The sequence below is a fragment of the Cajanus cajan genome, chromosome 1, assembly GCF_000230855.2.
Source record: "Cajanus cajan strain Asha chromosome 1, NIPB_CcT2T_4, whole genome shotgun sequence".
NCBI lineage: Eukaryota > Viridiplantae > Streptophyta > Magnoliopsida > Fabales > Fabaceae > Cajanus > Cajanus cajan.
In genome coordinates, this window is record NC_138517.1 from 14148844 (window position 1) to 14166415 (window position 17572).

Genomic DNA, 17572 nt, shown 5'->3' on the forward strand with positions numbered 1-17572 from the left:
GAAAAGTGTGCTTTTTGAGAGTGCCAAAGCACTCTATTTATAGGTATCAGTAGTGGCCGGAACGACCCGTTTCAAATTTAGAACGACCCGTTCTGGACTCTTTGTCATGTGTAAAATTTCATATCTAGAACGGCCCGTTCTAAAACCAGAACGATCCATTCTAAAACTAGAACGACCCGTTCTGGGGTTGCAATTTAACCCACAACAGCCATTTCTGGAACGACCCGTTCTCATATTTGGAACGACCCGTTCCCAACTAGGGTTATAGGCCATTTTGGTAAATTAGAACGTCCCGTTCCAATTTGGGAACGTCCCGTTCCAATTTGGGAACGCCCCGTTCCAATTTGGGAACGCCCCGTTCCCGACTTGAGAATGCCCCGTTCCCAACTAAGATTTGTAGGCAATTTTAGTAGTTTGGAACCGCCCGTTCCAGTTTGGGAACATTCCGTTCTGGGCTACTATATCACCCTTATTGGGCTTTGGGTCTTCGTACAATCTGTGAAAATCGGGCTGTTACATTAAGAGTGGCTTAAACTCCAATGTTATAAATTCAATTTTTTGTAGTAATAAATTAGTTTTTTTTTAATTATTTTGGCAATTTATGTATTTTAATTAATACTACTTTGAGGAGGAGAAAACGACCACGTATCTCCCACAGCAGATGAAATATCTAAATAAAATTTTGTTGACTAAATCCACCTCGTGCAGCAACTTCCATGAATTTTCTCTCATTTACAATCCTCAAAGTGGAAAATATAGAGCATTATTTTTAAATTAACGGATCGATGTTGTTCTTAATCATTCACTTAATTAACTAATAGACATGATCAATTAGTGTCAAAAAGCAACAACACAAGCAAGCTGGTTTAAGAGTATAAATATGTAGCTAGATGCTTGAAGAGTATCAATAACCTACGCACCCTTTTCCATAGAAATTAAAAAGCGCTTTGTATGAATCAAAAGATGTCCCTTCCAGCTTCAACATTTGCTTCAACCCAACATGCAGTATCTGATGTCAAGCGACCTTGTGCAAGTTTTCCTCCTAACATATGGGGAGATACTTTCCTTCAATATGCTTCTGAATCTGTGGTATTATATTCATATTTACGCGTGTAGACATAATCTGTGTATTTCTTTCTTTTTCTCTTTATAGTGTTCCACTTCTCTCTTTTCAAACATGATAGAGATCAAATTGGGGGACGAAGTCCATAAATCAAGAAAACAGAAATTTTATGCTCAGCTAAGGATTTATATAATGTTGTTGTCATTTTTGCCAACATATTTGCTTCTTTCTTGTGTGTTTTTTTGTAACAGATTCAACTTTTCTGCTTCAAGCTTGGTCTAGCGGAAGGAAATGTGAAATTCCGATTAAATAACAAATTACTTGAGTTAATTTTAATATGGAAATTTTCTATTGACACTCACAACGCTCACCTTAAATCATTACTACATTTAATATCTTTAACAATATTTAGCTACTTATATTTATTAAAATGTTATTATAGATTATGTTTATAAGTTATTGTAATAATTTTTTTTCATAAAATGTCATTATAGATCAAGTGACATTTTTTTTATCTCAATATTATTATTTTTAATTATTTTTCAAAATTAAATTTCACATTGAATAAAATAATGATATATGAAAAATATATTTCTCAAATATTTAATTATTTCTTAAAATTAAAATCTCACATCAAGTAAAATAATAACACATAAAAGGTGTGTGTATATATATAAACTTAAGATAAATAACTTTTGATATGTGACATGGATTTATTGATGACTAACTTAAGATATCTTTTCTTGTAAAAATAATAAAAATTAAGATATCTTCAACCTTAAAAAACATGTAAATATGAACCATTAAATATAAGTGGTAGTACAATCTATATTAATATTAATTATCATTTTATAAAGTTTAAAAAATAAGAAATATTATTAAAATATTGCAAAATACTACTCTGGTAACATTTTTAAAAATTTTGTCATTAATATGTAAAATATTATTAAAAGTCTTTACTAAATACAGACTTTATCTTATAATTGATAATAATTATCACAAAAATATATTAGCAACACATGTACTCATAATATGACAATATTTTTTTAATGTCGCTAAAAACATACATTAGTTTATTTTAAATATGTGGAATCCATCATTTTCAAATTACTTTTTAGATTGATAACAATTTTTATCCATGTTTTTATATTATTATTAAGTGCTTATTTTAAATAATAAAATAAAAAATGCTTTAATGCATATTATTTTATTATTTTTTAATATTATTTATTATTTTCAAAAATGAAAATATATTATTGTTTTGAAGTACAAATAAAATATTTTTCTATAAAATTAAAAAATAAGAAATATTATTAAAATATTGCAAAATACTACTCTGGTAACATTTTTAAAAATTTTGTCATTAATATGTAAAATATTATTAAAAGTCTTTACTAAATACAGACTTTATCTTATAATTGATAATAATTATCACAAAAATATATTAGCAACACATGTACTCATAATATGACAATATTTTTTTAATGTCGCTAAAAACATACATTAGTTTATTTTAAATATGTGGAATCCATCATTTTCAAATTACTTTTTAGATTGATAACAATTTTTATCCATGTTTTTATATTATTATTAAGTGCTTATTTTAAATAATAAAATAAAAAATGCTTTAATGCATATTATTTTATTATTTTTTAATATTATTTATTATTTTCAAAAATGAAAATATATTATTGTTTTGAAGTACAAATAAAATATTTTTCTATAAAATTAAAAAATGTAAAAATTTAATAATACGCTTTAGTTTATGCATTTATCTAAATAAACTAAATTTTTAGTCTTTAACAAGGGACTAAAACCCACACCACTTTTTAATAAATATAAAGACTAAAAAGGCACTATGGAGGAATGGTAAAAAATATAAGGGGTTGAATAATGTGTATCAAAAAATCATTCTTTTTTTTGTAGTGAAGTAATAATACTAGTCAAATAAAGTGCGAAGAGAAGTCAGATGAAATATTGAATATTTTTATGCTGGTTCATTTCAACCATCAAGACTACATCTAATTCTTAATCTAAGATTGAGTTCTACTATCTTCCAACATAGATACAAATATTTTTTTTAAAAAGTCACTTCTGGCTCAATCCTAAGTATTTTTTTACTTGTCTCTCTAAGTAATTATCCAAGTATATTTTTTTCCATAACAACCCTTTCTCAACTTAACAATCGAGTACTCTTTTATAGACAAGTTCTTCTAAGCTCAACCTTACAACAATGCTTTTTAGTTGCTCATTCTTTTTGAACTTCAAATCTTCTTATATAGTAGCTTTAGAAAGATGATCGTTGCAACACTTTGAGTCTATCTCACAAGTTTGCTTCATATGTCTTCAACATCTTTCCTTGTAATGAGAAGTAACCATTGACTCATTTAATACAAACATTAACTACATTCACCAAATGGTACCTCTTATCTGATCAAGAAAACTACTTATTAACTTTCCATATCAAGTAGAGTTTGTAGAAGCAATGCTAGCACAATGCATCAACAACATTGCTTTTATCTAGTTTTCTTTGTGATTTTTGGGATTTTCATCCTTGGTTTTGACAAAAAGTATGATCTTGTTCTCTTTAATAGATGATCTACATCTTACACTTCGTTTAATAATCATTTTCGAAGACATTTTCTCTTGTAAAAATGTTTCATTTGTTATTATTAAAATTCCAAATCTTGAGGGATCGAAGATTATCTTTTAACTTAACAATCTTCCCTTTTTTGATGATGACAAACACAAGTTTTTGAATTTTTGAACTGTTTGTTTTTCTGTCTTAGAAAATAAATTTTTTGGTAAGATGAAATGATTTTTCAATTTTCAGTAAAGACTTTCGACTTTTTGAAATGTTTTTATCTTTCAAAAGATATTTTTCTTAAAAGGCATTTTGACTTTTAACTTTTGAAATGTTTTTCAATTTTGCATAGAATATTTTTCCTAACTAGTGCAAAAGCAAATTGGGATCATTTTATCAAAGCGTTGTAAGGCACACATCTAAGATGTTGTAAGATCACTCAAGCAAATTGATTTTTACGGATAATAAAACAAAAACAAGAGTGAAATTCAATTTTTATTCATGGAGCATGTTAGACTAGGTTTGCATTTAGATCATATATATGAGTTCTAGTCTTAGCATCTCAGAGATTTTTAGAGCTAAAGCAAAACATATAGAAAGGATTTTATATATGACAGAACATGCTTGACTTATCTCTTTCTTATTATGTATATTAGATCATACGAGTAATATAACATGTATATATAACTTAGGTGCTATATGTAATGCATAGGAGACTCCCTCTGAAAACATGCATGATCTGAATAATATAAAACAGATAATATGTTTAATGTAAGACTTTAAATATCACTCCTCTTAATAAAATAGAGCAAAGAAATTGTAACATTATTTAGAAATTTTAAAAATTTGAAATATAAAAAAAATGTAATCACTCCCCCTTTTGGCACCAATAAAAGCTAGGCCAAGTCTAGTTATCCTCCTCGTCAAAGCTAAGATCAATGTTAAGGCGAGATAATAACTTATTGAATTTGTTTTCATAATGTGTTTGCCTTCTCTATAACAAATTTTTTATTTACAAGATGACTTTCTAGTTCGATTTGTTAAGGAATTAAATATTTAAATGAATTTCGTCGTTAGTCTAAATAAATGATGAATATTTAATGTAAATGAGACAAATTGTATGTTTCGTTTGATTCACATTATCTTATAGACGATTTTCATCTTACTCTTCATTTGATAATCATTTTTTAAGACATTTTCTTTTATAAAAACATTTCATTTGTTAACATTAAAATTTCAAATCTTGAGAGATCCAAGATTGTCTCTGATTTAACACATCAAATTTTTATAGAGACTAAAATCAATATTCTAAAATATTTTGAATGTTTAAAAATATATATTATTTGATTTTTTATCTAACAACTTAATCCATTGAGCTAGCTTGAGACAACAAGGGTTAAGCAATTTTGTAGAAACAACAAAGGAAGTTAACATGTATTGTCATACAATTTTTTTTACTTTAGTTACCAATTAATATAAATTCAATAACTTTTATTTGATGCTCATTGAATGAAGCTATATTTGCAATGCCAGGGAGTAAGTTACAATGCGAAGCAGCAAGCTCAAAACCTAAAAGAAGAGGTGAAAATGATGTTTCAATCATTAAATCAAAGCATCATGCAAAAATTAAACTTCATTGACTCTATCCAACGTTTCGGCATATCCTACCATTTCCAAAAGGAAATTAACCAAGCATTGGAACAAATTCACAACACTTGTACCAAAAATAACAACATCATCATTGAAGATGAAAATCACCATTTTCTTGCTCTACTCTTTCGTTTGCTTAGGCAACAAGGATATCAAATTTCATCAAGTAAGCATAGTTTGTCATTGATATTTATATAAGTAAAAAAGAAAAACTATATATCAATCAGTTTATATGTCAAAACTCAAAATCCACTAAACATCTATTATTTCATATTCAATTAATTGAGCAGATGTATTCAACAAATTCAAAAATAAGCAAGGAAACTTCAATAAAACTCTTGCCAATGATATTCAAGGATTATGTAGTTTGTATGAAGCTGCACAACTAAGAACTCATGGAGATGATATACTTGAAGAAGCATTTGACTTCTCAAATGGTCAACTTATGTCCTTGGCCAACCAACTAAGTCGATCGCTTGTTGCACAAATTAATCACTGCTTAAGGAAACCTTTTAACAAGAGTGTACTTAGGTTTGAGACACGGTATCACATGAGTCTCTATGAAAAAGATCCTTCTCATAGGGAAACTTTAATAACCTTTGCAAATGTAGATTTCCATATTCTTCAAAAAATGTATCTAAAAGAAATTGGCATGATTACCAAGTAAGTCCCTTACCCTTAATTTCTTTTTTCATATTGAAATATGTCATTGTTCTAAAAATTAGAAATAAAGATGGAATTTATTTAAATATTTAAGGTGTTATGTATTTATTTCTTTTCATAGGTGGTGGAAAAAATCAAACTTGGTGAAAAAGGTCCCCTATGCAAGAGATAGGTTGGTTGAGAGCTTTGTTTGGTCGTTGGCCTTTTCCGATATTCCTGAATACAGTAAAGCAAGAATGTTTCAGGGGAAATTAATGGCTGTAGTAACTATTCTAGATGATACTTATGATGCTTATGGCACTTTCCAAGAACTTGAAATATTCACAGAAGCAATTCAAAGGTTAATATGATGGAAAAACACTTTAAAATAACATGATCGAGTTTTAGCTAATGATCTCATAGTATACATTAAAGTATTTTGTCCTTTTTTCTTAATTTTAGATGGGATATTACTGCCATTGGATCTCTTCCACAATGCATGAAAGCAGTATTTGATGCAATTATTGAGCTGTGTGAAGAAATGGAATTGGAAACAACTGAGAGTGGAAAATCAAGCTTTATGGTTCCACGTTTTAAACAAGCTGTATGACTATTTTAATTTCTTTTATTTTTTATTGGTACTTATTTACAAGATTGATTCAATTTATCTTATGGGTATATTGGTTATTTTACATGCAGGTTAGTAAATTAGTAAAAGGCTACATGATTGAAGCAAAATGGTGCCATAAAGGTCTTATTCCAACATATGAAGAGTATAAAGTTAATGGTGTCTTAACTTCTATTTTTACTCTTTTGATGTCATCATTTATTGGCCTGGGAGAATATGGAACAGAAGAAGTCCTTGATTGGATTTTTAGTGATCCAAATATCATTAATGCTGTATCACTTATTGGAAGACTCTTAAATGACACATCATCACACAAGGTACCATTTCATTTCATTTCATTCTAAGTGTTTGGCTTAGTTAAAAATGTTGGTGATTATTAGATTTGTTATTGAGTTTTTGAAATTTTGATCGATAGTTTGAGCAAAGACGAGATCATGTTGCCTCATCTGTTGAATGTTGCATGAAGCAATATGACATTTCATATAGAGAGGCCTATAACTTCATTCGCAAGGATGTTGAAGAATATTGGAAGGTTATTAATGAAGAGTGTCTCAGGTCAAATGATATCCCAAAATCTGTACTGGATTGTGTAGTTAATTATGCACGTGTTTCTGAGGTTTGTTATGAAAACCACCAAGATAACTTCACAAATGGAGGATTAAAGGATTATGTCTCTTCATTACTTTTGGATCCGATGTGCATCGATCAACAACAATAAGAGAAGTCATTTCACATATAAATGACATTATGCTTATATCCTGTAATATCTTATGATGTATACCAGAATGTTGCATACTATCAAGCATAACTAAATATGAAAGAAGAGTGAATTGTTGGTATAAAAGTTGATTCATTCTACGTGAAATGTTGAATGTGCCAGTTGAGAGAAATGTTGTTTGCACATTGTTATTTGCTCAATAATAATATGTCATGTCACTTGCTTATTAATAATGTTTAACTACATTAATTTGTACTTGTTTAATTTTTATCAATGTTATAATTTGTTGTTCAGTTCTTAATATTTCATTGATCTATCTCATCACAGGTCAGAAAATTGCTCACTCCAAGTTTCCATGGCAAAGCCACAACCACCGTATTGAATACTTGAACCATGTGAAAACTCAATTTTATCTAGATATAATATAAAAAATAGCAGAAAAATATAAAATATTAAAAAAAGATATTAAAAATTGATAATAAAATCACATCAATAACTATAACAAATTTTATTTTATTTTTATTTATTATATAGTCTTTAATTTTATATCTTTTAAATATTTTCCTTTTTTTATATCAATTAAGCAGAACAAATTTAAGCAATTAACATTTTCTTGTTTTATTGGGTTGTTTTAAACCCATTTTAGACTAAAACGTCTAGAAGAAAGGTGAGATAGAAAAATACAAAAAAAAGACTAAATTAGAAAAAAGAAAAAAATCAATTTTACTGTGTGTTTGGAACAATATCCCTATAATTATTTATGAATTATATATTTAGAAATATCTTTTTATATAAATTTTAAATATAATTTATATATTCAAACATAATATTTATTTGTATATATAATTTATTATAAATTTTAACTATATATGATAAATATTTAGTCTATACATTGTATAAATTAAAATACTAGTATAAATTTATCTTTGTGCAAAAATGTATTATGTAACGACCCGTCATGGTCTCTACACTTAGTGGAATCGCACTACTGCTAGTGAAACTAAGAGAAATATTAAGTTAAATAACTCATAAATACATGTACAAATAAAAAAATGAAAATAACTATTTCTAGTTATAAAATAGAACTCCATATATGTACAGTCATCCAAAAAATAATATTTCCTAGTGCTGGTCAAGCATAGACAAAACCGTTACACAAAATGGTAACTCTAACTCAAGGATCAAAACTTCCCGTCTCGCAGCAGACACCTTAACTCCAAGCTAGCCTTGACCTGCTCCCATACCAAGTATGATCATCGCAGTTCCACCACATGAAAACAGAAATGTAAGATAGAGTTCAAAATCAACCATACAAGTACAGACAATAGTCTATACCACACAATCATCCAACTATCAATCATGAAGCCAAACACCACACACTTCATCATATTAACAATCATGCAATAAATGCATCTCATGACAGATATTAATGCATATCAATCATCATCACAAACGACCATACAATTCAACATAAAAACCCAACTCATTCATACAACTTAGAAGCAACTTTAATACAACAACAACAACAACAATATACAACTTAATATTTAATATGTCGTCACGCATGTACAACTGGGAGATCTCCAACAACTGAGGTTGCACTACAAGAAAAATGTTGATTTCCGATGGAAATTTCCGACGGAAATAGGTAAATTTCTGACGGATTTTTCATTTTCCGACGGATTTCTGACGGATTTTAATCCGTCAGAAAAAGTGGCGTCGAAAAAAAAAATCCGTCAGAAATAGTTTTTCCGACGAAAATTTTCGACAGAATTTTCTGTCGGAAAATTCTGTCAGAAATTTCTGACAGAAATATCCGTCAGAAATTACTGTCAAAATTTCCGACTGAAAATTCCGTCAGAAATTACAATTTTTTTTTTAATTTTAATAAATTTATTAATGTAACAACTCTCATATTTGACATCTCAAGGTTCTATTTCACAATATTTCACTGTTTAACGTGTTTTATCCTTACTTGTGCAATTTCTGGGAGACTTCCCAGAAGGTCACCCATCCTAGTACTACCCCAAGACAAGCACGCTTAACTGTGAAGTTCTGATGAGTAAGCTATCGAAATGTCTATGTATGTTGTCAGTATAACTTGTACAAATTAATTCATTTAAGTCATCCTCAAATATACAATCTCATATTTGTACTATAATAATAATATATAATAATTTTATATTACGAATAATAATAATAATAATAATAATAATATATTTAATTATTCTTTATTTATATGTACTTACTTTTATAATTAACATCTACTAATTTTTATTTAAAATTATAATTTAAATTATTTAATTTTGAAATTTATAATGATAATATAATTTATAAAATTATAAATATTTATTTATTACATACTTATAAATTAAATTTTAATATTTTAAATAAATTATTAATTAATTTAATATATTTATTTACCTTCAATCAAACATATAAATTCAAAAAATGTATTTGTCCTTATTTTTTTTTTCTAATTATCAACTATTAATAAAATACTAACTTAAAATCTTATCTAATTATATATAATATTTTCATATCAAATTTAAAATCAGATATTAGTTATAAAAAAATATTAAGATCATATAGTAAATTGTCAATAAGATTTTAGTTAAATAATTTAAAATAATTAATCTTTCAATTATATTGTTAATTAGCAAATAACTTATTCCAAAACTAATTAATTTTTTTATATTAATTATTAGTAAAATTTAATAACTTTTAATTTAACAATTAATTGGATCGATGAAGTTCAACACACACCATGAGTTATTGAGCGGAATAACTTTACCAAGAGTTATTTTGTAAGTTATCTTAAATCAAACTTATAAAATTCAAAAAATGTATTTATCCATGTTTTATTTTTAAATTATCAACCATTAATATCTCTTATAGATTATAGATTATATATACAAAACTTTATATTAATCCAAGATGATTTGATACTTCATTTTTATAAAACAAAATTGATGTAATATATTCATTTCAAAATACACTAAAATATGAACACTTGGATTATCTTCCAGTTGTTGTTCAATTTTAAAAAAATTTGATATACACGTATAAAGTGATATGAACTTTCAATTTAACGGTTGGATTTATAAAATTCACATTTAATATAAAGTTATAGAGCGGCATAATACTCAGTAAAAGTTACACTGGTATAATTATAACCCCCTATATTATATATATATATATATATATATATATATATATATATATTATAATTAATTCATTAGTAGTGAGAGCAATTGCCTCACTATTCTAAACGTGCAGCTGTCCCTGTATATATATATATATATATATATATATATATATATATATATATATATATATATCTTAATATTCACATATATAATTAATATATTAAAACAAATAATTTTTTGATAAAATAAAATTTGTAGTATGCATGTTTATCTTTTGTGTTTTTTATTTATTGTATACGTTGATTGAAAAAATCAAAATAGTAAAATTGTATACATTGATTAAAAAAATCAAAATAAGAAAAATCATAAGATTTATATTCTATTTAGAATTGTTATTATAAGATATATTTTAAAATAAATTATCATCTAAAAATATATATTAGATATTAAAAATATATTTATATCATAAATAAATTAAACTTTATTTTTATAAAGTTAACATATTTATTTTTATATTTTTAATAGTGTTAAATTATTATAAAATAAGTCTTTATGATTGTAGTTCTACCCAAACATTTAAAAATTGTCTATGATAGATAAATAAGTCATACTTAAAATATATATTTTGAAAGAAAGTTATGTTCAAACCAAGTAAATTATAATAAAATATAGTATGACCTAATTTATTTACATCTTTAATACTAATCGTAGATATAAAAAACTTGTAATAAATAATTATAATATGTATTTATACCTTTAAAAGATATATAAAATTTTTAATACTACAAATATATATAAGAAATTAAAAATAATAAATTAAAAATAAGAAATTAAAAAAAGAAATTAAAAATAATAATTAAATATAATAATTAAAAATGATTTCCGACGGATTTATATTTCTGTCGGAAATTTCTGACAGAAAATTTCCGACGGAAAATTCTGTCAAAAATTTCCAACGGAAAAATAAATCCGTCGGAAATTTTCCGTCGAAAATTTACATTTTTCTTGTAGTGAATTGAGCAATCTAGGTGGCATAAACCCTACCGAATCCAGCGTTGATCTATCTCAACCAGGTCAGGTATAGAACAACATTAGGAACTCCGAAGAGAACCAGGTATAGACAACAATAGGCGATTGCTCAAGTGTGCCACTTAGACTCGGAGGTCCAGTACTACTATCAGGACAGAAGGGTTTGGGTATGAGCCTACCATGGCCTTGGCTAGCATCACCAATCCACATATGGAGTTAGCCCACCCACTGTCCTCCAAGTACCACTCACCCTTCAGTACCTAGTCAAAGACTACATCTCTAACTAGATACCTTACTCAAATTGGTCATTCAACCATGACATGGATCGACTACTTCCATGTCGTCCACACAGTACTAAGGAATTCAACTTTAAAACAACTTTCAACTTATCTTCTTAGTACTATGTATCTCAACATAGGACATATATATTCACCATATGTTCCCAGCTTTTCAACTTTACAACAATAAATATCTAGCCCCTTGTAATCAGTATAGCTCGGCCTGACCCCTATACCGTGGTCGCTTTGTACACGTGTGCCTCGACCTTGCCCACACACGGGATCAACTAAGTCCTAGAGGAGAACAACACAACATTCACTCCAAGGGACAACTTCCCAAGGAGGGTTTTTCAACAAATTGGGCTCTCAGAGCACCACAACTATCTCAATCCACACAATGAGATGAACAACTTCTTAGTTTTATCTAATGAGGAAGAGATGCATCAAATGTGCTCCCAGTATCAAACTAAGATTCAATCCTTGACCTCCCAATATCAGACTCAGTTCAACACATTTCCCAATATTGTACTCCCATTCCTACCACCTATTATGCAAACTACTTTTCAATAGCAACAACAACATCAACATCAACCTCAACAACCAAACAGACACCAACAAGACCAACAACAAGACAATCGACAACCAACAGAGGATCAACAAGCTAATGACCAACATCAACAAAATTCACCTGGATATTCTGATTATTAGACATTATATTATAATTCTACTGATCGTACTATGTGATTTTTAAATTTGAACTCCTAAATTTTATTTGTTATGTATGACATTTTATTTTGTATGAATGAGCTTTTTTTTATTTACATAATTATGTTTGATTTAATATCTTTAAATAGGATAATTATTTAATACAATTTTGAATTTTTTTAAAAAAATATAATTTTCCACAAAATTTCCCACGGAAATTTCCCATGGGTAATTTCCCACGGACTAATCCGTGGGTAATTTCCCACGAATAAATCTGTGGGAAAATCCGTCGAAAAGTTACCCACGGATAAAAATTTGTCGGTAAATATTTCAGACGAGCAATTTACAGACGGATTGGTGTTCGTCAGTAATCCGTCAAAAATGCACTATTACCCACAGATTTTTTGAATTTCCCACGGATTTTGGTCATCTGAAATAGCAAATTTTCTTGTAGTGAGAGTAGTCGTGACCTGGGTGGTCTAGAATACTCACTACGAGCTTGAAGAAGCTGATTAAAGAATACTAGAGCTAATGAGTGCAGTTAGCCAACCAGGAGTGGTTGATAATACTTGGGACCAAGAATGGTCGTGATTTGGGTGGTCTAAAATACTCAATGCGAGCCTGAAGAGGCTGATTAAATAATACTAGAGCTAATGAGTGAAGTTAGCCAACCAAGAGTGGTTGATAATACTTGGGACCAGGAGTGGTCATGACCTAGGTGGTTTAGAATACTCACTACAAGCCTGAAGAGGCTGATTAAGGAATACTAGAGCCAATTGTCGCAACCCAAAAATTTATGATCTTGCGACCTATGGTTTAGACATCCTTTTAAAAGTCTCATCAATTAAGAAATGCCTGGAGACCAGACTAATCCTTAATCAATGGTTTTGAAAACAGGTTCTTAGGAGTCGCCACCAATGTTTTACTCAAAACATTGGAAAAAGAAAAGGTTTTTTTAAAGTCCAATAATGGCCTTGATAACCAGAATTGGGTTTGGGGTCGGTTACGTGTAAGGAAGGTATTAAGCACCCCTATAACGCCCTTAATCGGTACCCTATGATGAAGTTAACATTATAAAAAATAATAATATAAATATTAAATCCTCTTTTATTGATAATTACTTATGTATTATCAGTACTCCGAGGCCGAGCTCCGAGCTCGGTACCACAGCGCGAGCTGACCTCGGACACGCGCTACGTGGCGTCAGCTCGACACTTAAATAGATCATAACCGATCTCAGGAAATCTCGGTCTAGGCGAGATTCCCTACCTAATCAAATCACAACTAATCTCAGGCCCAAGGCCCAACGCAACCCTAATATACATCAAGGTACGTGCATTATATATACAAGATTCATACTCATACAAACCCTAACTTTAGCATCGGAGTCTCTTTTGCAGGTACCACTCCCATCTTGGAGCACCAGCGTACCAGTGAAGGAGGCTCACTGATCTTACCTGGCGGATCATCTCTACAGCAAATTTCTGGTAAGAACATTTGGCACCCATCGTGGGCCCGATCAAGACAGCTCTTATCGGCCACGGTTCACACCCGAAGCCATAGCAGACGCGCAACAGATGACCTAGATCATCCATCTACCATGGATAACGAAGCAGAATTGAGAAGGTTGATAGACCAGGTCAAACAGATGCGGCAACAACACGACGCCGATCTACAGAACATGCGTGCCAAGCACGAGACTGACCTAGCTGCAATGCGGACCACTAATGAGGCTGAACTAGCAGCACTACACGCGAAAAACGAACGGATTCGCGCCTAACTTCCTCGGCAGCACTCTAATCATCCCCCTCATACGAGCAACCACAATGAGAAGGAGGAGCACTCAGTCTCTCAACCTCGGACTGCGACTAGGGCACCGACTCAACGACCTGCCACGCATCGGTCCCATGCACCAACGCACAAGTCGGCCCACAAAGTCAGCAAAACCCCCACCCATGTCGTAGGAGACTAGGCAACTTTCCGCCGCCACTCCTTTGTGGATGGCATCATGGAGACACTGCTCCCCCACGGGTGGAAACCTCTCCACCTCGATCGCTATGATGGCACGACGGACCCAGATGAGGACATCGACCTGTATACGACTCAGGTGAACCTCTACACTAACAATGACGCTATTTTGTGTAGGGTTTTTCAACCTCACTCAAGGCGGCCGCGCTCAACTGGTACACCTAACTGCTTGTCGAGTCCATTGACAGCTTTGGCACCCTAGTTAGAAGGTTCACAGCGCAGTATGTGACGATCCGACCGCACCATGTCACCTCAGCTGCCCTAGCCAGTCTCAGGCAAAACGACGACGAGCCATTCCGGGCGTTCATGGAACGATTTGCCGCCACCTCAGTCAAGATCAGAAATCTGAACCCCGAGGTCGCCTTACATGCCATGCTTATGGCACTCAAGCCTGGGGCATTCGTCGACAACCTATGTCATGAGTCTCCTCGTGACATGGACGAGCTTCGCGCTCTCGCTGCGGGTTACATCCAGATGGAGGAACACTCTGCTTTCTGTGACCAGGTTCGCGGAAAAGGACCAGGGAAGCCAGAATAAGGGCACAAGGATAAAATCAAAGTCAACAATGACAGCCAGTTCAAGAAGTCGACTAGGGCAAACAGAGGGGGGAGATATGACTTCTACACTCCCTTGAACGCACCTAGAGTCCACATCCTAGAGGAAGCCAGCAACAGCAACCTACTCGCCCTTCCACCACCAGGTCATACTCCCAACAGCACCGACAAGTCCAAGCACTGTCGGTACCACAGGAACCACGGTCACACCACGGAGGAGTGCCACACGCTCCGGGACCGTATCGAGGAGCTCATCCAGGCAGGTCACCTCGGCCAGTACGTCCAGCGACAGCAAGGTCACCGAGGGGGCTATGGTGGTCGGGGACGAGGCAGAGGCCGTGGTTCGGGAGCTCGCACGGACCAACCCTCTGGCTCCCAACAAAATGCCGGCAGCGCAATACAAGCCGAGATAAGCCAGGAGACCAGGACAGCCCCCTTACGGGGAGTGATTAACACAATCGCAGGTAGTTTCGCTAGAGGAGGAGCCAGCAGCTCGACCCGGAAGAGACACCTACGGAATATCAATTGCATCCACTCTACCACCTCGGCCTCGCATCAGAGCTCATCGCCAATCTCTTTCTCGGACGAGGACTACGTTGGTGTCAGCCCTAACCAAGATGATCCCATGGTTATCGTCATGGAAGTCGCCAACTGGGAGGTACAGAAGACACTCATTGACCAAGGGAGTTCAGCCGACATCCAGTACTGGCCGACGTTCCTCAGGTTAGACGTCCCCCATTCTCTCATCCAACCTCACACAGAGCCCCTAGTCAGTTTTGCAGGAGAGCGAGTTCACACTCGGGGGTACGTAGACCTATTGACAACCGTCAGAGTACCTCCGGACACAAGACGAGTCATGGTTCGGTACCTCCTCGTGGAAGCCAATACTTCCTACAACATAATCATCGGGAGACCAACCTTGAATCAACTCGGAGCAGTAGTGTCCACCCCACACCTCACCATGAAATTCCCAGGGAATGACGGTAAAATCATCTTTGTCAAAGCAAATCAGAAGACGACTCGGTAGTGCTACGCTGAGAGTCTGAAGATCTCCTCGTCAAGCAAGCAAAGCAAGGGAGATCCCCCACTGTAGCTCACATCACCCGTAGGGAGGCCACTGATCATGGCCCGAGGACCGATCCCCGTAGTTCTCCTTAAGTTCCATTTCAATTAATTTTGTATGAACAAGTTGTGCACTCTTTTCCCGCATCAGTCTTTGACTGAGAGGGTTTTTAACGAGACACACAGACATAATCAATAAAATGACTCACTTTTGCTCAATCCATATTCTTATTTTATGTTCTTATAGAGGTCGAGTCCGAACCTCGTTAAAATTTGAGGTCGAATACGAACCTCAACACTCTTATCCAAGGTCGAGTTCGAACCTTAATAAAATCATTTTACTCCAATTTAAGGTCGAGTACGAACCTTAAGCACGCTAATCCGAGGTCAAGTCCGAACCTCGTTAAAATTTGAGATTGAAAACGAACCTCAACACTCTTATCCAAGGTCGAGTTCGAACCTTAATAAAATCATTTTACTCCAATTTAAGGTCGAGTACGAACCTTAAGCACGCTGATCCGAGGTCGAGTCCGAACCTCGTTAAAATTTGAGGTCGAATACGAACCTCAACACTCTTATCCAAGGTCGAGTTTGAACCTTAATAAAATCATTTTACTCTAATTTAAGGTCGAGTACGAACCTTAAGCACGCTAATCCGAGGTCGAGTCCGAACCTCGTTAAAATTTGAGGTCGAATACGAACCTCAACACTCTTATCCAAGGTCAAGTTCGAACCTTAATAAAATTATTTTACTCCAATTTAAGGTCGGGTAAGAACCTTAAGCACACTAATTCGAGGTCGAGTCCGAACCTCGTTAAAATTTAAGGTCAAAAATGAACCTCAACACGCTAATCCGAGGTCGAGTCTGAACCTCGTTAAAATTTGAGGTCAAATACGAACCTCAACACTCTTATCCAAGGTCGAGTTCGAACCTTAATAAAATCATTTTACTCCAATTTAAGGTCAAGTACGAACCTTAAGCACGCCAATCCGAGGTCGAGTCCGAACCTCGTTAAAATTTGAGGTCGAATACGAACCTCAACACTCTTATCCAAGGTCGAGTTCGAACCTTTACAAGAGTTAAATAATGAAAATCCAAAGTCGAGCTCGAACCCGTACGAGACATACTTAAAACCCGAAACCAAGACGTCAAACACATGTCCCACAGCGCAAACGGCAAAAACCGAGTCCAAAAAGCGCAAAAGGCAAAAGAAAGCGAGAACGCAAAAAGACAAAGAAGAATATACATACATATTCAAGCAATATCCCAAAGTTCTATACTTGAATTCCAAACAAAAAGTAAAATAGAAAAATATTAACTCAGCTACAACAAAAAGTGGCCTACGCAGAGGCGTTCTCACTAGAACTACCCTCAAGGTCATCCTCCCTTACCAGCTTCCCAAAGCGGACTACCTTCTCTACGTGCATGGCAGAGAAGTTGAACCCTGGGGCAAGAAGCCTTGCCTGGCGAGTCGCCTTGAG

At 32.8% G+C, this 17572-nt stretch overlaps 2 protein-coding genes across 2 annotated transcripts; both read left to right on the top strand.

Annotated features, from left to right (window-relative positions):
- Window positions 1-818: 818 nt before the first annotated feature.
- LOC109818105 (putative terpene synthase 2) lies at window positions 819-7594 on the top strand. The gene is made up of 7 exons (XM_020383506.3): window positions 819-1089; window positions 5181-5463; window positions 5588-5960; window positions 6082-6300; window positions 6402-6543; window positions 6639-6884; window positions 6983-7594. Exons 1-7 carry the CDS (start codon window positions 952-954, stop codon window positions 7283-7285), a joined length of 1704 nt encoding a protein of 567 aa, XP_020239095.1. The 5' UTR covers window positions 819-951; the 3' UTR covers window positions 7286-7594.
- A 6860-nt stretch (window positions 7595-14454) lies between these two features.
- On the top strand, window positions 14455-15011 carry LOC145959160 (uncharacterized). The gene is made up of 2 exons (XM_083077733.1): window positions 14455-14540; window positions 14663-15011. The coding sequence occupies exons 1-2, from the start codon at window positions 14455-14457 to the stop codon at window positions 15009-15011; spliced, it is 435 nt and encodes a 144-aa protein (XP_082933859.1).
- The last annotated feature ends 2561 nt before the right edge of the window (window positions 15012-17572 follow it).